Genomic DNA, 21,927 nt, shown 5'->3' with positions numbered 1-21,927 from the left:
AGCCCCTTTTAGCCAGTTGCTAAGTGGCTGAATTTCTTCGCACAAAGGTGATAAGCGCTGATTCACCAGCAGCAGAGTGGTCCCTTTGTGAGCCCAGGAACAAGCCCTTGCAGCCCAGTAAGCAGAGCTTGTCCCCAGGCGGGATGGACCTTGTGGCTGCCCTGTGGGAACCACTCCATGCCCAGACCAGGCAGAAGTGTGTGGCCAGTTCCAGATTCCCACTGATGACAACCAAGTTTAAATTAACTCAATAACTTGATTCCCTGAGACCTGGGAACTAATTATGGTAAAAAAAAAAAAAAAAAGGAAGATTTTATAAATACCTATACTGAGGCCAAATTATAAAGCATTTATTTTAGTTTTTTTCTAATTGATTTTAGAGAGAAAGAGGGAGAGAAAAAAACAAACAAACAAACAATACCTCATCAGTTTATTGTTCCATTTATTTATGCATCAGTGGTTGATTTTTGTATGTGCCCTGACCGGGGATCAAACCAGCAGGCCTGGGGTATCGTGACGATGCTCTAACCAACTGAGCTATCTGGCCAGGCCCTATAAAGTATTTTTTTAAAAGACTACCAGTAGAAGCTTTCAAATAACTCCGTTAAAAAATCCAAATAGCTAGGCCCTTCAAGGAAGAGAAGTGAAGAAAGCTCTGATGATCACAGCGGCTCCGCGATGGTGCAAAAATCTGCAGTATTCTGCTGTAACTTAACAGATAAACACTGGCACGGGGCAGATGAAAACGGGGGGACGTGGAGAGCCAGGAAGCACTTCAGCTGTACCTTGGGTGGGTCTGAAACTCTCCTATGGAATGTTGGCCAGTTTCGGGCAGGAGAAAGATGTGCGACCTTTGATAGGTTTTGCAAAGAACCAAAAACTTGATAGCAGGCATAAGGAATCAGAATGATGAGAACAACCTGAAAATGGTTAATATTAAGGGAAAACTGAGAGCTGACTTCAGAAAGGCCTTCAAAGACATGGAGGGAAATACCCCATAAAAGGTCCATGGGCTGATACCCAAACTGTGGTACATCCATACAAGGGAATATTATTCAGCAATAAACAGAAATGAACTATCAAAACACAAAGGAGACATGGATGAATCTTACGTGCACACCTCTAAGTAAAAGAAGCCAATCAGATTAATTGTACATATTATATGATTCTAATTATATGACATTCTGGAAGAGGCAAAACTACCAAGATAAACCGATGAGTGGTTGCCAGAGACTGGGGAGAGGGAGGGAGGGTTGAACAGGGAAGCACAGGAGGTTTCTAGGGCAGCGAAACTATTCCGTGCGATACTGTACTGGTAAATACAAGACATCAAGCATGTGTCAAGGCCCACAGAACTTCTTAACATGAAGAGCAAACCTTAATATAGGCAAATTTTAAAAAATTACTTAAGAGATCAGTTGTCCCAGGTGAATGCAGAATGTGACTGAAGAATCTAAAAATCTAAGCGTAGTACAAATGCACACAAAAACCTCTTGGCAGGGGGTGGGGGAATGCCCTAAGCAACTGGAAATGAAGTGAGCCTGTAAGACTAAAGGGGGAAAAGCTGTCACTGTGCTCTAGCAGATAAAGCCGTTTCCTAGAGCGGCAGGAGGTAACAGTTCTGACCCTGCTGTGTACACATATGCAGCGAACTGAACAAGTAGATGCGCGGGACGTGCCAGCCACGTTCCTCACTGCTGGAGGGGGAGGTGACAGGTAGGCGTGGGCAGGAGGCTACAGTGATCCAGGCGGAAACTGATTAGTTTAAGAGACATCAGTATGAACTTGTGCTGAGCTTGGAACCCAGACAGTTACAGATAGAAATGCTTATAGATCTGCCTGTCTATATGGGTCCGTATAAACACATACATTTCCTTGCTCTGAAAGCCAAGAGGGCAAGAAAGTCATGACACCCAGTACAACAAACACATCCAGTGTCAAGATCCTGGGGTTTCTAAGGGGGTTTTCCAATGAAAGGAACCAGGGCTCCTTGGAGGACCGGATGATCCTACGACGGGGGCAGGAAATAAACAAGATGACCCTGGAGCATCTGCCTTGTCAGAAAGTCAGGAAACAAACGAACAAACAAACAAAAGCTACTGAGTTAAAAATCAGTGATAGAACAAGTTTAGGTCATTTTCAAATTCCTTTACATCTCCTGGCCTCTTTAAAAGACCCCCAAACTATAAATTGTATTTGATGAATGACTGTTTTTTTATAAAAAAGTTGGATGATGCAAAATTTCTTTCAGAGGAAATTGACTCTATAATTAAATTTCAGTAAATGAATATTTATTATATTAGAAACCCAGAAAGTCATATTCCATTTAATTAGCATTGTCTAATCACTTACAAAACACTTTATGTTTATGGCTATTTTCTTCTAAGGATTTGTTTAAATTCATTTCCAGCTTTATTTCCTCTTCAGCAAACTAATTAGTAACAGTACCAAGGTTGTTAGGATTTTCTGTTTTATCTTCTGCACACTTAAATACGTTCATTGTGTTTTATTTTTAATTTGTTTTTAGAATATTACTGTGCCTTATTGTAGATTTTTGTATTATATAAACTTAAATCTGAGAAAAACATAATTTATATCCTCAATTAAAAAAAGGGGGGGGGAAACAAGGGTCATCACTTGTCACTACTGCCAAATTCAGAATGAAGAAATGCTCACTTGAGAACAGTGGATTTAAGTTAGCTATAAAGGAATTTCCTCACCATAAACGCTGCTCACCACTTGAAAGGTTACCTCAGAACTGTGGGATTTCCTCTTGTGATGTATGGATCTAGCAGGAATATGCCTGAAGATCCTTACAAGTAAAACACATAGTATATCAAAACAACAGCTTTTTTAGAACAGCTTTTTTAATGAAGAATTTCAAGATATTGGTCTTTCCCTCCCAACCATTTTATACAAAGAATAAATGTAGAGAAAAGCAAACACATTCAATACTTTTCCAACAGAATTTTCCAACAGAATTTCAGAAAAGGATTAGTATATATACATGACCAGTTCTGCATAATAGTCTTAAAAAGAAAACTATTAACCCCCAGTGAAAAGTACTTGCAGCCAACGCTACAGCATAAGCTATGGTTCGTGACACCAACACGCAGGTGGCCCAGTATACACGGAGCCACACTGGCCAGTCCCCGTCTGTCCCAGGGGCCCCCTGGAGATGTCACATACTCCTCACGCCCTTCCCTTGGTTGACTCCTGTTCCAGATCTTGCCTTCCGTATAGACAATCTCTCCCAAGCAGACACACATCAACTTGGACTCTTACTTTCTTTCATACCCTGCCCTACTACGTCAGAAAAAATCTGACTTTGCCTCATTTGTGTCACAGGGTAACCTCAAACACCACTGATAAGCCACAAGGAGTGTCTGCCACATACATACATCCAGGCTAAGGGACATCATGAGTTTCAAGTGAAACTCCATGTACAAATCAATGTTGTCAACCCCTCAAGGCCATAAAAGGGGCCAGAAGTCCTTGTTCCTTCTCAGGGGGTCTCATCTGTTCCCCCCCCAGGGGAAGCTGGTCCTTTATAGTCTTCTCACTCAGCCTGTCCTCAAGAAAGAAGCTCTGCGATAGCCTGAATTTTTGTCTGTTTTCTTTACAGTTGTAACTCAAGAACTTAGGAATATGCTCAGTAGAAACTGACCAACTCCTTGTTGCATCAGCTAGAACATTCTCTCCTGTCTGGCCTACAAACATTTGAGTCTTTAGCATTTCCCCACTGCTATCTTCATGACCAGTTTTGATGTCTTCAGATTTCCAGGTTCAGTTGTTATAAGAGCTTAATTATGGAATGAATGGAAAACTTTAAGACTAAGTACCCACCAAGTGCCAGGCAATGTTAATGGAGTTAAGGAAAACTGTCCTCCTGAACAGAACATGATTCTGGTCTACAGATAAAGGAGGTGCTGGCATATTTCCCATACTGTGGTTTAAAACCACATGGTCCCACATTCATTCATTCATTATCTACAACAAATAGTATCTACCAAATGCCAGACTCATTGCACTAAGCATTCGAACCTAGTCAAGCACGCTGGCAGGGAGAGAAACAGCCTCCTAGCCCAATACCAGGCACACACCTGTTGGAAAGCAGCATAAAATGGTCAAGTTTTAGAGAATAACATAAATGTAAAATGACTATGCAGGGCGAAGAAAACTAAAGTTCTATTTACAATAAAACAGAATACATTTATATTACGGATTTTGAGGAGTTGCAGGGTTTTATATTAAAGTATGATAAATGTTTTGATCTATTGAAAACTGCTTGTATCCCAAGTTTTAGCTTAATACTTGAAATCTCAAGCAACGTTTAGAAAGAATTGCTAATAGTAGCTGATAAACTAGAATACACATTCTATTGCTATGGTCACCAAACTAGCCCTGCCTCAATCTAGTGTGGAAATGAAATGGAGGGGAAAAGTCTTATATCTTGGTAATTAGGTTCAATTTTCCAGGCCAAGGTACCCTTTTAGCAGAGTAGCTAACAAGTGCCATGCCAGCAAACTGGACTTGCTTAAATTTAATTCCTTTTCCCAGACCTTACCCATATTTTAGCAGAGGGACTAATTGGCATCAATAAACCCAAGAGGAAGAACAGGAAAGGGCACAGGGACAAATTAGAAGGGGACTCTATGAGTCACATACTTAATAACTGACCTCCTTTTAAAAATAGAGGTAACTATAATACAATAATTGTTTTTCAAATAATTTTCTCATTGCTTTTGATATCTTTAAACCTCAGTAAAAATGCTATGCTATGACCTAGATCAGTAGGCTACAATTAACATCAGAAGGACTCTATTAGAATGAAAGTTGATGAACTCCTGTTGAAAGCAGAGAAATAAATCTTGTCAAAACAAAGCAAAATTTCTATCAATCTTTAAAAGAACAGTTTAGGGAACAGGGGATGTATCCAAGGATTTCAGAAATAGGAATGATGCAATTGTAATTAATTTTACCCAAGTTTTCCTCGCTGCTCATATCAGATTGCAAGGACTCCTGACATTTTGGTTGATTATTTTAAAATATAATGCTAAATTTAAATTTGATTTTTAAAATACCTGGCAAATGAAATGGTTTGAGGTAGTAAAAAATATATACGTGGTATTGTTTTTGTTTGGGATATTTCTAAAGCCATCCTCTCCCCTGATTCAACAACTTCCTCCTGAACTACTGATAAACAGGTCCCCCACTTGGCAAGCGTTTTGTGAGCACCTTCTCAGGAACTGGAGTCATGAAATGAATAAATAGTGAGTCTACTTGCAAACAGCTCACAACTGTCAGCAGGAAAGCATACCCTGAAACCAGTAATAGAGAAAAAAACAGGGGTCTCCATCACCTCTCAGGAAGGCGTAAACTTTCTGAAAGAAGACAGACAGGGTACTAGGTACACTTGAACCTAGTAAATAAAATACTCTTTTTATCTCTGACCATTTAAATGCATTGATTTTACATTACACATGCAGTATAACTAACTTATGGTAAAAATCCATTCTGAACTCTTCAGAGCTAAGAACTCTATCTTCCTAAATACTTCCTGCCACTATTTTTAAAAATAATATTCCCCAACACCCCTCTCCCCCCAAAAGGCTGGAGTTTCCTATCTAGTGAGAAACAACACATCATCTCAGTTGGGGTGGGAGGGAGGGTGCACGGGGGCTCTGTTCTTAGAGAAGGGACATTAATTGAAAATCTGCCTAAAAGTCGCCAGTGAATTAGATCGAATTGGGTGGCACGGGTTTTGCTGTGGGCTTGATCACGCTAAGGCGCTTTTCAGGAGCCCGTCAAATACAGCCTGGTGGGGCCTGGTGGGACGCAGGCTTTGAAGACACAGTAACATTCCTCCAGCGAGTTTCAGGCTGGAGGCTAAAAGCACCAGCCATTCATTTTTCCCCACTGAGCCACATTCCTCACCCAGTTCAAAGGCCCGAGAAACAAGAAGCCTGCACTTTCCGAAGGTCTGTCCCTCCTAGGGACTTGTGAGGGACCACGGGCTCAGGCTGCAAAATAGTTTTAAAGACCTAGTGTTAGGAACATAACCCTTTTTATTGGACTGTGGTTTCCACCCCCTAACCCTCTGTTGTCCCACCCCCTCCAAACACACACACACACACACACACACACACACACACACACACACACACACGGGGTAAAGTTCAGGTAAAAGAAGAAGTTTTCATTACGATCCCAGTGACATCCAGGGTACCCGACTAGTGGAAGTAAAATATTTTCAGAAATTAAGTCATTACCCGTTCTTTAAACAGATGTAATATTTATATTCCTTAATCTCACCAGAGGGGATGGATCAGCTTTTGAAAGGAAGTTATTGTTTAGCTGTGGTTCAAAGAGTGCGCTGGAATTGGGAAGGGGGGGCAGAGAGGGAAAGAAAGAGAGGGAGGAGTTGGGGGGTGGAGGGGAACTGCCAAGATCAGGAGGAAAATACACACTCGACCAGCCCCTCACAGCACACGAGGGGCCTCCCTCCCCTGCCCCCGCCTTAACATATTCTATTTAGTGCCCATGTAGTTCTGCTCCGTAACCCCAGGAACATTTAAGGCCTTCAAGATTTGGGTAAAAGAAAACTGTCAACACTGCCTGGCAGGAGATCTGGGGCAAAGAGTTAACAAAAGCACGGCCTTGGCTTTGACTGGGATGCATCCGTACAACCATTCACATTTGCTTTCCAGTAACTAGCAACTCTGCTTCACCAAGACCTGGATTAGTGCTCAGGTGGGAAAACCTCTTTCAAACCACTGGGAGGTCTCTGACTCCATTTCTGCCCACTGCTCCCCACCTCACCCCAGGTCTCGGCTCCTGTACCTGGGGAAAGGGCAGCCTTGGTCAAGGGGCAGGAGCGGATAGTACAAGATGCCTAATGCCCCCTGGCTCTGGGTTCCCTTGGCACAGTGATCTCCAAGCCTAGGTGAGCCCCTGAGGGTGTTAGAAAGTGTAATCCTCTGGTCTAGGACAAACAGCATAGATAGTGTCACTGACCACCAATGGCACTGAAATTACAGACAACAGCCTCGGGTACTAGAAACCTCAGTATCATTTTTCATGTTTTTCGTAGAGGTGAGCTTCCAGCCCTCACTCATCAAATAGGAGGCCTTCTCAAGCGAAAACTCTAACTCTCAGAAAAGATGCCATCCCAGGGCCTGAATCTGCACCTGGTCCAAGGAACATGTGATGTAAAAACAGGTGCTCCGCCTTCATGATCCTGAATGATGTAACCATATTATTTACTATTTTCTCTAATTGCTTTTTCTGCCCCCATATTTTAAGTGGTTCTCCACTATTCTGCTTCTTAATACCTTGTCCTTCATCAGGCCACATTTTACAGTAACACAATTCTTCGTTCAATTCCTTGTTCTCTGCCTCCTATAAACACCACAAAGACCGGGACACATCTATTTCAGTTTCTATGCCTGGTTCGCAGTGCGAACTCAAGAAAAGATTTATTGAGGGAACACAGCTTTCATGGTTTTCAAAAAAAAAAATTAAGAGGAAAACACCTGAAAAAGAAAGTAAAATAATACTGAATGTAAACTGTAATTGAAAAATAAAATTGAAAAAAATTAAGTGGAAAAAAGTGATACCACCCTAATAAGAGGAAATCACTGGTATCTCACCCAAAACTGTGAATATTCATTATAAACATTTAAGAATAATTTTATTCTAAATGTTCAACATGCAACTAATAAGTGACTGTTAATGATGTCATAAAGAGCTGTGTTTATCAATACATGTGTGATTTGTAGAGATCAGAAAACAACTGGCTTCTCCCATCAAGATGCAGTATCTACTTTTCTACCCCTTGAAACTGGGTGTGGCTTTGGGACATGGGACAGCAGCAAATGTGCTATAAGCAAAGGCTTCAAAAGGACTTGTGCCTGCTTGTCCTATGCTGTTGCAGGAACTCACCCAATACCTTGCGAGGTTCAGGTCAGCCTGCAGGGGACGTGTGGCTCAGTGAGGGAAGCCGTCACGGACCAGCCACCCTCAGCCAGCCCTCCAGTGGCTGACCACCCCGGTGACACAAGCAGAGCTGCCCAGCCCAGCCACCAACCCCCAGAATGGTGACCTAGCAAATGACAGATGCTTCAGAGCAATCGGTTTGGGGATGGTTTGTTACACATCGAAGCTAAGTGATGCACACACAAAAGAAACTACACAGCTTCGCAGACTAAATTCTTTAACAGCTTTTAAAAAAGTTCCTTCATGTTGATGAATTTCATTCCTCCTTACTCTAGATGATCTGAAGGAAAACTGGTATTATTGCTTTTAGCCTACTCTTACTGACAAGTCGCCCAAAGTGGTAAAATACGGATAATTCTGATTTAAGGGTTACCCGTTATATTCTTGAATATCATATTCTATTTTGTAACAAGAGCTACCCCATTCTACTCAGACTCCACCTGGACCCCAATCAGCAAGAACATCAGTGCACCCATCACAAATGTTTTTAAACATTAAAGAGTTGCTCTTTGGTTCAAAGGAGAAATGACCTCAGCAATACACGCACCTTCCCTAGGAAACATCACAGACTCTCTATATTCCCCTCATTGTCTCCAAAGCATCAATAACTTTGAAGAAAATGAGAGGAATTCATTAGTGTAAAGGAATTTATTTTACCATTCTATATAATATTATGTTAAAATAAGCTGCTCCCAGAATTGGAAATGGTGAGAAACTACTCCAATGAAAAGCATTAACTCTTTTGAACTCTCAAAATTATGAGACCTTGGTGTCCAGAAAGTCTTTAAAAGGACCCTTAACCTTTATATTTAATCCTACCATACTATAGTAAGAACTAGTTGTTCATTCAGTGGGGGAGGGGAGGGAGGGAAGGGAGGAGCCTGAGTACTACCATGGTCAGGAACAGGGGAGAAAATACATTAATAAAGATTTTAAATGGTTGTATTTAAAACTTAGACACCTTCCCTTCTCAATCAGTTTGTACAAACACGAAACTCAAGAGAGAGATGGATAGCAAAGAGTACTTGACTTTTCCCTTTAACCAAAAAAAGCAGTGAGCCTATTGTAGGAGATGTACTGCCTGCTGTGTTCCTTTAGTGTAGAAATTTGGGACTTTGAGTGAAGGGCATTTAATCAACTTTTTATTACTAAGCTTCAAAATTTATGAGCAGTTCATGTCTGGAAAGATAAACAAACAAACAAAAAACCCAACAGCATTGCTGGTGGTCTATGGGAAGAAGCCGACGACAACAGTGAGAGGGAGCCTTCATTTTCACTTTCTAAGTTGTTTTTTTTTTAAAAACAACAATTACTTGAAATTTATAGCATGTGCATCTATTGCCTATAGCAGAACAATTAAAGGGAAAAAAAAATAGTGTGACTGGCCCAGCAAGCTATCCCAAAACGTGGTGCTCTTAACAAAATGCTTTTTTATGTTTCTGGAAGGAGCTACTACAAACTTCAAAACAAACATGACTCACATCATCAACACAGAGAGGAAGAGAGAGCACGCACACTTAAGAAGGAGCAAGGACAAATCCTCAAAGGAGCTTCTCCTTCCAGCCAGAAGCAAGCACAGGAACCAGAGGTCAGAGGGTTAGAGCCTTTCACCGCTACAAATAAAAGCCACCCACCGAAAGGGGGAATAAAGTCCTTGAAGAAAGGAGCTTCAAGACCAAAAGAAAAGACTTGACAATTTCTTTTGCAGGCCCCCCCCTCACCCCATGTTTCCTAACCCTGGCCAGCCTTTAACAAGTACTCACTGAACTCCTGCTCGTTTAACACCTGGACCCCTCTCCTGGCTGCTTCACTTGGACAAAAGATCCAAAAGCTATCTTTTCCTAGCTACTTGCCAATACTGTGTTTGCTGGCTGAGTATCTGAAATGGACCACTCTTCCTGATGAGAGTCTCAACAGCCTTATAAACAGTATAAGATATTATTTAAATGGTGTCACTATGAGGCAAGAGGCCACGGGTAGAAGGATGCTCGGGGGGAGAGGCACTTTCACCCTGTAAGTGCAAGAAAAATGCTGACTTCCATGGATTGCGCGCTCTGAATCTTGACTTATCTGAATCCAGATAAATTGTGCCATAAGAAATTTGGTATTCACTTGGATGAACTCCCCTCACTCCAAGTATCCACCCCCACCATCTTTCAACAAAATGTGTGCCATTTGGAACACAACAGGCGCTCAATGGCATTTACTGAGGAAAGGGGGGAGAGGGAACCAAGAAACAGCGGTTCAGTGGCCAAGGTCAGATCATCTGCATTGGGGTTGGAAGAGGGTGGCCTCTAACCCTGCACTGGAGATGCTCAAGTTCTTCTCATCATTCCCACAATCCCTAAAATTCCAGGGTAAATGCGATTATTTATCATATCCCATAGAGCCCTTCAAATTATTTTTAAATGAACAGGGAAGTGATCATTAAAGAATATCAAGTGAACAGTAGTTGAAGACATAGTAATTCCTAAATATTTCACTTTCCACTAACTGCTATATTTTTATAATTTTTAAAAAATTTTGCCTGTCTCACTTAACTCATAACCTTTTTGAAAGTAAGAATCGTGACTTTCTCTACAAAGTATAGTTTGTTTGCCACCCGAAATATATTTGAAGTCAATAAATAAATAAATAAATGCCTCCTTGATCATTTCAACCAACATAACTATCAACTTCTCAAGATTAAGTGATACTGTTCAGCAACAAGACCTAAATATAGCAAGGAGGATCTAAGAACTCATATCAAAGTATATTTTGGTCAACAGAAAAAAAGGGGGAGAAAGTTTATCAGTCTTTTTCCCTTACTACAACTGGGGTTTGTCTAGTGCCTTCATCAGGTCAACCAATTAGCGCCCACTGTGTATGGGTTTGGCTCTAACTGGGCCAGGTCAGGGGCAGATGGGATGGTGAAAGTGCTACACAGAGTGAGGGTAAAACATGGAATGACAAAGGGAAGACAAGGCATGCAGCTCAGCTTACTCAATAAAACGTTTCAGGGGAGGGGCAATAAAGCCACAAAATCACCTCTCTACTTGAAGACAGAGATGATTGAAATTATAGTCTGACCCACACATCCAATTCCGCTGCCACCATTAATGAAAATGCAGAAAGGGAGCTGAGAAAGAAAAGCAGCCTTTTCAACACAAATACATCATTCTTAAAAGCTCTATTATTCAAAGATCATTGAAGAAGCACAAATAACATTTATCCAACCACACTTATTTTAACAGATTATAGCAGAGCCTGCAGCAAGATATTATTAAAATGGAAAATACTTCTTTGGCCATTGATGACAGTACATTCTACTTATCTCATCCATTGTCTCCCTTTTTCTGTGACTTATTCATTTCCATAATATCAGACAAGATTACAAGTAAACAGATGCTATTTTAGAAGGCTTTACCGCAACTTTTGGGTAACTCTTTCTTATTAGTTTGAAATTAGTATACTATTATACCATACTAATGTTAAAATGTAATTCTGTTAACATTTATTGTGATTACCACTTCTGAACATATTGCAATAACATTCTAAAAAAGAGAGTTTGAAGTTTGCCACATAGTTACAGAGTCAAAAAGTAATGAAATAAATCAATTACACAACTATAAACGTAGTAGGATATCTATTATATTAAACACAAAAAATATTAGTATGAAAAAAAGTTATGGAATCTTTAGTGTGAAACTTCAAACTGAATGCACACGAAGCTATTTTCTTTGAATACAATTCCAGTAACTTTGTAACATGAGGAAATAATTGAGGAAATGGTTCCCTTTAAAACACAGCAAAACAAAACCTTAACATTGTGAAGTGTTCCATTATCCTCAATTACCAACCCGCCAAAATAAAAAGAACCATTATATCTTACACAGCTAAGAAATATATCTGATTATAGCAGGAGGATCGGAAAAGATAAGTCAATGAAGTTCTGAATAAGTTTCAATAGTCTATTAAGTCAACAGACTGTTCTCATGGTTTATGAGATCCACATGGAGATGCCCAGAAGGTTGGAACTTCTGAATACACCAACAACTCGACAGCCAGGGTAACAGGGTAACACTGGGTCAGAAAAGCAGGATTTTGCTTTTTTGCTCAACTAATCAAAAATCCAAAAGCTAGATGATAATCATTTTGCCGGAAGGAAAAATATTGAACTTTTTCACACACCTAACAGAGAAAATGAAAACTGAACAAAAAATTGCAGATTTCCTATAGGCCCCAACTGGCTTCTCAGATTTCCTTTCCATTCACTCAAGTGGATAACCTCACTGAAGGATTCTAATGGTGCAGCTGAGAAACACTGTCCATAAACAGACCACCAGTTCAAGGAGGGGCAATTTCCGAGAGAATCAGCAGAATAATGCCACAGAAATGGGTTGGTTAAAGCTTGACCTACTGTGGGGTGGGGAAGGATACTTTCAACAGTTGACCTTAGGATGCAGGACCAGCAGGTGACTTGCATGCCCAGACACACTGGAGTTTAAAAAGGAGGGGAAGAGCCTAATCCAGTCTAGAGGAAGTTCCAAAAACTTAAGACTGGTGCAGTCAGGAGGGCTTGTGTTAAGGTCTGTTAAAACCTGCTTATGCCCCCTCCAAATGAGAAAGGTTAAAATCAGTCCTCAAGTAAACCATAAAGAGTGTCTGATATGAAAGCTGGGACAGAACAAAACAGAATATTCTGATGCATTTCTCTGTGACCCCATCAGCAGCTTCCTCAGAAAGAATCCTCATTACTACTGACCCATTAAAGACTATCAGTCAGTCTCTCCAAAACAGTCCTATGTTTAGAGCTGCAAAGGAGGTTAGAATAATTTAGAACAAAATTCTCAAGTTACCCACGAGGAAATAGGTCGAGAGAACTTAAGTGACTTGCCCAAGGTCACCCAGCTAGTGAAGGGCGCTGGCTGTTACAAGGCAAGGTCTCTGGCTCCAAGGAGCTGCTTTTTCCATTGCATCAGTCAAGATAGCGTAAAAGTCATTTTCCAGTAATTTTGATAAACCAAGGAAGAAGGGGGGAGGGGAAGTATGTGCTTTTAATTCCAAGTTCCTTACTGTATTGCAATACCAGAGGCTGTACTTATGGGGGAGGGGGGGCAATCACATAAATGACTACAATAGATGGGATTTTTAATGGATCTATTTTTTTTTTTTTTAATATAAAGCCACCTAAACAATGGCAGAAATTAAGAAGATGGTTAGATGTTCAAAGTTGTCTGGAACAGAGAAGCCCTTTGCACAGCTCGGAGGCGGTCTCGGGCGCAGCGTGCCCACCAGGGCAGGCTTTCCTTACGTTTTCACTGGGGATGTTTCCACGGGCGCCTGAGGCATAACCCTGCCCCTGTAAGATTCAGGGGTGCTGGGTGCTGGCTGCTGAGAAATGCTGCTGTGGGAGGGATGGGGTGAGCGGGAGGAGAGAAAACTCCCGCGGTATTATTTTAGAAAGGCCCCGTCTTGGAGTCCCCGCCCCAGACAGTAATACATCCCGCCTAATTGTGCTTCTCTCTGGGGCGCACGACACGAATGTAGCAGGTTTTCAGGCTCGGCGGGCCCAGCCTGCCCAGCCTGCCGGGATGCGCGTCCACGCGGGGTGTGGGCGCTCAGAGCTCGCATCTGCTCTGGGAGGCTGAGCAGGGTTTCCTTGGGCCTCGGGAAGGAAGCGGGGAGCCCGGGGAATGCGCCTGGACCCTCAGGGCCGCCCCGCGTTTTCCTTTCACTGCGCGCTCCCTCGGCCTTCGGGGCCAGCCTTCGTCCACGCTCTGCAAGCTGCAGGCACTCAGGAGAGTGCGGACCCGAATGCAATTTCAAGGCAAACGGGTTTCCTCCGGGGGTCCCCAGCCCTCCCCGGCCCCCCTCCTCCCTTCCCTGGACGAGCGCGATCAGTCCCGGCTCCACGCGCCGCAGCTGCCTCCTGCTCCCGGGTTTTAAGGCACAAAGAGGAAGGCGCCGTAGTATCCAGAGGAGGGAAACAAAATGGGGCACGTCACATGGTCAGGGCCCGGGTTTTTCTCAATTAAACATAAGAGGAAGTGTGTGTCTCCGGCCGCCGTCTAGCGGGCTGGCGGGTCCGGCTCCTGCTTAGGATTCCGGGCGAGACGCACGCGCGGGGCCGAGCGCGGCGCGGCGCATCCCCGGGGACGCGGGACGAGCGGCGCGCGCTCGGCTCCGAGCCGCCCGCTCCGCAGGGAAGGGGGGGAGGGGGCGAAGGCCGCTCCGAGGCCCGGCCCGCGGCCACTGCGGGACCCCCGCCGTCCCCGGTCCCGCCCCGCCCCCGCAGCGGCGAGGCCGACACGCGCGCTGATTGGCTCTGGCGGGGGCCAATCAGCACCCGCATGCCCCGCCCCCTCCGAGCCAGTCTGGCCGCTCGAGGCCCCAAGGGCACGGGCTCCCCCGCCGCTGCAGCTGGGGAAGGGGCCGGGCCACCTCGGGCGCCCCCGAGCCACCGGGGATGGGCGGGGTGGCGGGCCTCGGAGGGCGGCCTGGGCCTCACAGCAGAATCCTCGCCCCCTGCAAAAGGGGGTTAGGAGAGGGGGGAGCCAAGCGCCAAATAAATAGGGAGGAATGCAGGAAGCGGAGGTGACCCGGGAACAGGGAGAGCGCCAGAGCCTACAGGGCTTGCGCCAGACAAAAAGGCCACACAGCGAGGGGAGCTGGGGGGGGAGAGATGGGTGGTAGTCGTGGGGGAGAGAATCCTGGACCAAAAAAAAAAAAAAAAGGAACCTAAAAAACATGGCTTGGGTCTGTGTCTCTGCCAAAGCCTGCTCTATCTGCCCAGCTGCAGTTTCAAAACGAAAAAAAACCCAATTTGGGGTAAACGCTGGTTAAAGGTAGCTGGGCTACTGTGTCCCTTTTGCCCTCCTTGGGCTCTCAATTTAAAAGCTCTCTGCAGAGATTGGCCACAACTACTGCGAAATTCTGGAATGGAGCAAAATATAAGGGGGGGGGTGTGTGGGGGGGGCAATGCCAGGACCGTGAACTAAGAGGCGGGAAACAAAGGGAATGGGAGAGGGGGCGACACTGGGAAAACAACCCGGCAGGACAGAACCAAGTTAGACAGACGGGCCCACCAGAGACGAGCAACAGAAAAGGCGGCCGGGCAGGAGGTGAAGCGGAGGGCACCTGAGCTAATTGCCCCACTAATGTTCACCTTTCCTAGGCAGCAAAGAACATTAGAGGCGCGGAGATGTTCAAAATGAGGGGTTAGGAGGAAGGAGCACACTCCTCACTGCTCGCAGCACTTCATTCCCTTTCATGTCTCAGGTTTTACCTGAGACAGGGGAAAGAGAGGCAAAGATGGTAACTGCTCAGGAAGTTAGAAAGACAATGTTGCCACCAAGTAACATATTTCTAGGAAAACTTGTTTGCCAAAGGTAGGTTTGATTTCTTTTTGTTTTAGTATATAAATGACTATCAAATCACATCTTTAAGCTCAACAGGGCAAAGGCAAGCAAGCAGAATTCAGGGTGTGCATGTGCCAAGTAGCATTTGGTGCCTCATTTAAAACACACACACACCCTCCTCTCTCTCCATTTACATCTTACAAATAAACACTGTAGCGTTGTCTGGTGTGGTACTGTTAAAACATGGTCTACTGCTACTCCAAGATTATTAGGGAAATGATTATATGATTATTTCAGAATATTGCATTTTCCCCAGGAAAGCTAAGAACAGATGATTATTTTTGTTTTGGTTGGTTGGTTTTTAATGTATCTTCCACGTAAGGAGGCTTTTAAGCCCTTTTTAAAAATGAAAATTCAATTTGGTTATCAATTTCCTTCAGAGCAAATATTATTTATTCTACTCTATAAAAAGTAAACTTCAATTTGGTTATCAATTTCCTTCAGAGCAAATATTATTTATTCTACTCTATAAAAAGTAAACTTCAAATTAAGAAAACAGGTGAAGAAAACTTATTGTCTCTTAGCCTCTTCGTTCATCTCCTTTATAATCAAAATAAAAGTTTCTGCTGGGGATTTTTCCTTCAAATTCTCATTACTTTATAAACGAAAGACTTTGCACCACAAATGATTAAAGTGTTAGAGGGTTTCACATTCCCCAAAACATCTTCAAAGACTTCTACTGTTCATGTTGATAAACACAACTAAATCTCTGCGTTTTATAAGATATCCTCTCGTGTACCTGCATCTTGTTCTACAGAACAGAACGTGATATGGCTCAACTACTGGAAACTGTTAGAATTGAGGAGGCTGTGACCACGTAATAAACAAATGCCTACCAATAGGAACCCAATGCACAAGCTGATTTCTTATGAATGGACACATACTAAGAAGAAAGAATGCTTTTAAAGGCGAATTCTGTGAAGCATATGTAAAAAGGCGATGGCAAGATAAACTGTTTGTCGGAATAAAGTGTTTCCAAATGCTGGAAACTTCTGCGTTTGCCAACTCATCACATTATTTGCAAACCCTACTCCTCTCTTCCCACAATTATGACCACCAGAGAAATAAGCCCAACAGAACCAAGGGGGAGCTAATCTCCTATGACAAATGCTTTTCATTTTCAATACGGCCTTAACCACAGCGGACCTAAAGGCAACTTTCATTATTTAATGAGGTGTCTACTCCTGAACTTAAATGCAAACAATAAATATCCTAAAAATGCAGAGTACAAGGTAACCCCCCCCCCCCATTTCCCTGACTTAATACTCCTTTCAACGTAAAAATGTTAAGTAATTTTTCAGAAGATGCCCAGGAGCCCCCAAATGATCCAGTGTAACCTCTCCGTGCAGGCCTTTGTGAGAACAAACAACTGGGAGGCAGACATGCTGGGCTGAATTTCCATAACTCTTAACTAATAATGGGTCCCAGACCCACGAAGACTTCACCGCACACCCTGTACAAAAGCGGCCATGCCTGTGAGATGGTGGGCCGGTGGTGTGTGAGTATTTCACAAATCCTGGTTCAGGAACAAAAAGAAAGCCATCACCCAACAATTACTTTCTAAAGAATCATAGGTCTTTCTTTCTAAATGCGTAAGCCTAACAACCTCCTCCTCCTGAATCATTTTAGGGGAGCGTGAATAAAAACTGATGTTCCCTACTGCAATTTATGTTGCCTTGGCACTGGGCAACCACAGAACTAAAGTACACAGAGCAACTCGTCAAGATCAGCCTAAGAGCTCTGAGAAATGGTTTTAGATGGTTCTAACAAATATTTTTGTAGGAGAACTGTCCCTTCTAGGGAGTGACCTAAATATACAGTCAAGGTAAACTTCAATAAAGAGGTCAAGGTGCTTAAACCTCACAAAACCTCAGAGCTGGTATTACAGAATGTATGTTTTGAAAATACTACAGTTGGGAACTTCAGATGAAACAGCCCTCCTGTGTAGCTGCTCCTACAGGTTTATATGACTGTCAACCAGGTGTCACTGCGGTGAGCATGTTGTGTGCCCTGAGACCCCCCCCCCCCACACACACATACACCCCTCCTGAGAATGCACAACCCCTAAGGAAGAAGCAGGAAAGAGCTATCTGGAAGGGGCAGAGGCAAAGAGAGAGAGCGTTCGAACACAAGGTGAAAAGCCATCTTGCCCTCTGACTGTCACCATGAAACGCACCTGCTGCGATGTCCAGCTGAGCTACTGGAGGTCCTCTGGCTGCTTCTGGAAACTGATGCTGGCGTAGGTGCTCACATCTTCCCGGGCGCGGCGGCCGGAGCTGCTCTCTCCGCCGCCCAGAGCCTGGTGAGGGGCTGCGGCTGGGGGCGCCTGCGCTTGGCGGGGGTGCTCCTGAGGGCGCTGTTTGAAGTCCTTGACCAAATCCAGGTCGATGTAGTTGAGACCATTCTCCAAACCCCCGGCAGCCCCACACGCGTGAGCGGGCTCCTTGGGGGCCCCCCCGCGCTCCCCAGGCCTCAGCCACACGTTCTCAAAAGAAGCAGAGCTGTGACGTTTCACATCCTCAGCGCCGCCGCCGCCGCCCCCCACTGCAGCGCCCCCTGCCAGGGGCGCCGGGTTGCCCGCCTGGGGGGTGCCGGGCGAGGCGGAGAAGGTCTCGGAGCTGTGCCGCCTCCGACAGGCTTGCGGGTCCGCTCGGATCACTCTGGCACTCTGGCTGCCGCTGGGATGGAGGCTCACCCGGGTGAAGGCACTCGCGCCCCCGGGCCCCTGCGGGGCCTCCAGCGCCCCTGCTCCCGGAGGCGCGGTGGGGGGCGCAGAGGCTGCCGAAGGTGAGGAGGGAGCGGCCGCCGGGGCCCCGGGAAGGCTCGCCTCCTCCACGCCGCCCGTCCGAATGTCCGCGTAGCTGACAGGCGCAGCCGGAGAGGTGTCCACGTAGCTCTGACGGGCACATCCCGCCTGCATGGTCATGTAGTCCCCCCGGTTGCCGGGCACTGCCCGGGTAGGCCTGCACGTGCTCGCAGTCCCCGGGGGCGCGGGGCCCACTCTGCTCGGCGGGGCCCCGGGGCTCTCCTGCCAGGCGGCCCTCCGGCCGGGCCCCAGGTCCATGTTCATGTACTCTTCAGTGCCGGACTCTTCCTCCCTGGGCGCTGGCTGGAGCTGGGGCGGACACCTGACCGCAGGCGAGCCGTGGGAGGCCACGGGACCGGAGAAGTAGCCAGGCTGATCACTCCCAAATTCGATATTCACATACTCCCCTGGGCTCTTGGGCTCCGGAGGGTGCAGCAGGGCCGGCTGCTGCGGCTCCCGCGCCCGAGGTAAGGTGCTGGCCTTGGGGTCCCCCAGGGACAGCCTCGTGGGCCGGGCCAGGCGGCTGTTGGTCTGCGCAGCTGTGTCCACCTTCCGCGGCAGATGCGGCTGCAGGGCCTGATGGTGCAGATGATGCGGGAGGCCGGGCTCGGGCCTCGCCCCGCAGCATCCCCCGCCCAGGCTGTCGCTGCTGGTAGAGGAGGAGGAATCGTCGGCCGCCGCGGCGTAGAGAAGGCGACCGGAGCTGGAGGAGAGGCGGAGGTGCTGGGGCCGGGCGGTCTCCTCCGGGTCCCCGGGGCGCTGGGTGTGTTTAAAGGACCTTGGCAGTGAGTAGTAGGAGAGAACCGGCTTGTGCTGGGGGTCCTCGGGGCCACAGTAGCAGTCGGAGGGGCTGCTGGCGTTGGAGTCCCCCGCCGGCGACATGTTCATGTAGTCACCCGTGCAAGACAAGAGCTTGCCCCCGCCGCTCTCCAGGGGCGGTTTGGGGTGCGGCGCGGCATGCGAGTGGTGGCCCCCGACGCCGTTTGTCCACAGCTTCCCGCAGCTACTCCCCGAGGGGGCAGCGCTGCTGTTGGCGCCGGGCCCACCCCCGGTGTCGGGGGAGCAGCTGCCGCTGGGGGACATCATCATGTAGCCGTTGGGGTCCACCCTCTGGGGATGGCGCCTGGCGGGGTTGACGATCTGCTGTGGGGAAGACACACTCTTGGGACTCATGGGCATGTAGTCCCCACTGCCCTTCCGGCTGCTGGGCACCGGGGCCACGCCGGGGGACATGGGCATGTAGCCGTCGTCCGTGTGCAGGGTGGCGGCGTCCGGGCGGCCGTGGCCTGCGCGGCGCTCCGAGGGGTGGGTTTCCAGGCCCTCCTCGGGGTAGGACTGGGTGGGCACGAAGGCGGAGTGCCGGTGGCCGGGCAGCCGGCCTCCACCGCCACCTCCTGGTGGGTAGGCGGGCATCATCTCCGTGTACTCCTCGATGGACGCCACGGAGGACTGCGAGGGCGTCTTCTGGTGGGAGATGGTGGGGGACGTGCCCGCCGAGTGCGTCCGCTTTCGAAACCGGTTATCCAGATCGGCCGCGCCGGCGGCGTCCTCGCCGGCCAGCGCGGGGCTGGTGCCCGGGAGGTAGCGGTGGCCGTTGCCGCCGCGAGGCAGGATGTAGTGGCCGTTGGGGGCGGCGAGGGCCGAGGCCCCCTTGCCCCCCATGCAGATGTAGTGGCTCAGCTCCTCCTCTCCGCGCGCCGGCGGGGTGTGGCCCAGGGAGTCCGGGGTGACGCTGCGGAAGGAATTTCGGAAATCGCAGGGGCTGGAGCCGTACTCGTCCGAGGAGATGAAGCCGCCGTCGCTGGGCGAACCCGACACGGAAGCGCTCGATCTCCGCGGGAAAAGACAGTCGGAGGTGGAGCCGTGGCCGCTGGTGCTGCTCGACGACAGGCTGACGGGGCTGGTGGCCGAAGGCGAGCACCGGGAGGACGGCATGGGGATGGACCGGCTGTGGTTGAGCGGCGGGTGCAGCCGCGCGGCGCCGCGGTGCCGGTGCGCGTGCGTCCTGTTGGCGCTCGGGCTCACGGGGCTGCCGTCCACGGACGCGGGGCGCGACATGGTGCCCTCGCCGTCGCTGGAGGCGCGCACGCGGAAGGAGCCCTGCTTGGCGCCCACCAGGCTGGCGGGGGAGGTGGCGGTGACGCTCTCGGTGCGCGAGCGGCGCGTGAGCCCCACCTGGCTGGGCGGGGGGTTGTTGAGGTGGTGGCGGCGCAGCGGGACGCTGATGGGGTTGGAGCAGTTGGAGGAAGACTGGCTCTTGCTGCGCGGCCGGAACTCGTCGCTCATGGCCCGCATGGCCTCCAGGATGGTCTCGTGCATGTTCTGGGCCACCACCGAGTCATCCACCTGCATCCAGAACTCCCCGGGCCCGGTCACGGCGGAGCGGCCCACCTCGATGAAGAAGAAGTTCTCCGAGTGCCCGCAGCGCCGGATGTTCATCAGCTGCAGCACCACGGCCGCCGCCTCCGAGTTCAGCTTCACGAAGCTGATGGTCTTGCTGGTCAGGCAGAGGCGGTAGATGCCGATCAGGTTCTTTGTCTGGCCCAGGCCCTTGGGTTTCAGGATCACCTGCCAGACCTCCTTGAACGCGGGCCCTGGGTCGCCGAAGCCCAGGTCCTCCCCGGCCTCGCCGACGCCCGAGCTGCCGCTGCAGCTGCCGCCGCCCGCCCCCGAGGCCGCGGCGCCGTCGTGGTGGCTCTTGGCGCGGTTGTGCAGCTGCAGGAGGGCCTGGTACCAGCTGTCCTGCTCCGCCTCGCTGTCGGCCGCGATGGCGAAGTGCTCGTCCCGCGTGTAGAGGGCCACCAGGTGCTTGTTCTTGGAGTCGGCCCGCTTGTTGATGTTGAAGCAGCTCTCGAGGGGGATCGAGCGTTTGGGGGCGCTCGACTTGTGCCTCCACTTCTTCTCGTTCTCGTAGTACTCGAGGCGCGCCGGGCCGCCCGCCTCGCTGGCCGCCCGCAGCACGAAGAAGCGCTTGTGCATGCTCTTGGGTTTGCGCAGGTAGCCCACCTTGCGCACGTCCGAGAAGCCTTCGGTCTCCGGAGGGCTCGCCATGCTGCCGCCGCCGCCGCCGCGCGGAGGGAGGCGCCGAGAAACCACCCGGTGGGGGGCGGAGGCTCCTCGCCGAGGCCCCGCGCATGCAAACAGGGCTGGAGGCGGCCAAAACCCCGACTCCGAAATCCACGCCGCCCCCCCGCGCCGGGGAGGGCGGCCCAAGCAGGACGCTGCGGCTGCGACGGGGACGGAGCCCCGACCGGAGTTCACGGGCGCCTCACGCCCGGGGGAGAGGCGGCGCGCCCGGCGGGAGTGCAGCCCGGACCCTCCCGCGGCCGAGTCTCCGCGAAGCGGCGCAGAGGCATCTCTCGGCGCCCGAGCTGGAGTCCCGGGCGGGCAGGCGGCGGCGGCCCGGGGTCCCCAGGCTGCCCCTCCAGGCGCGCGCGCCTTTCCCTCCCGAGTTCCCCTCTGGAAGTAGCGATTCCCGAGGCAAATTAAATATCCTTGGGCAGGGGGAGGCGAGCTGCCAAGTCTCAACGTCGCGCGGGGCTCTCCCTCCTCCCGCGCCGCCGCCTCCGCCTCCGCCCACCCCCCGCCGTCCCCGCCGCCACCAGCCGCCCAAATACCAGCTCAGTCGCAGAGACCGCGGCGCTGCGGCTGCTGCTGCCGCCGCCCGGGGACGCGTCCTCCGCAGCCCCCGCTCGGGCCCATCTCGGCAGGCGGAGAAAGTGG

General features: G+C 48.9%; 1 protein-coding gene across 1 annotated transcript in view; it reads right to left on the bottom strand.

Annotated features, from left to right (window-relative positions):
* IRS1 (insulin receptor substrate 1) overlaps window positions 1–21,695 on the bottom strand; it is a 49,736-nt gene extending 28,041 nt beyond the window's left edge. Inside the window, exon 1 of the mRNA XM_081141906.1 lies at window positions 17,575–21,695. Coding sequence (XP_080998032.1) covers window positions 17,596–21,255 — 3,660 coding nt within the window. The 5' untranslated portion in view covers window positions 21,256–21,695 and the 3' untranslated portion in view covers window positions 17,575–17,595. The remainder of the gene's footprint in view (window positions 1–17,574) is intronic.
* Window positions 21,696–21,927: the final 232 nt, after the last annotated feature.

This window comes from Miniopterus schreibersii (assembly GCF_964146895.1).
Source record: "Miniopterus schreibersii genome assembly, chromosome: 7".
Taxonomy (NCBI): Eukaryota; Metazoa; Chordata; class Mammalia; order Chiroptera; family Miniopteridae; genus Miniopterus; species Miniopterus schreibersii.
This window is presented reverse-complemented; position numbering and strand designations above follow the sequence as displayed.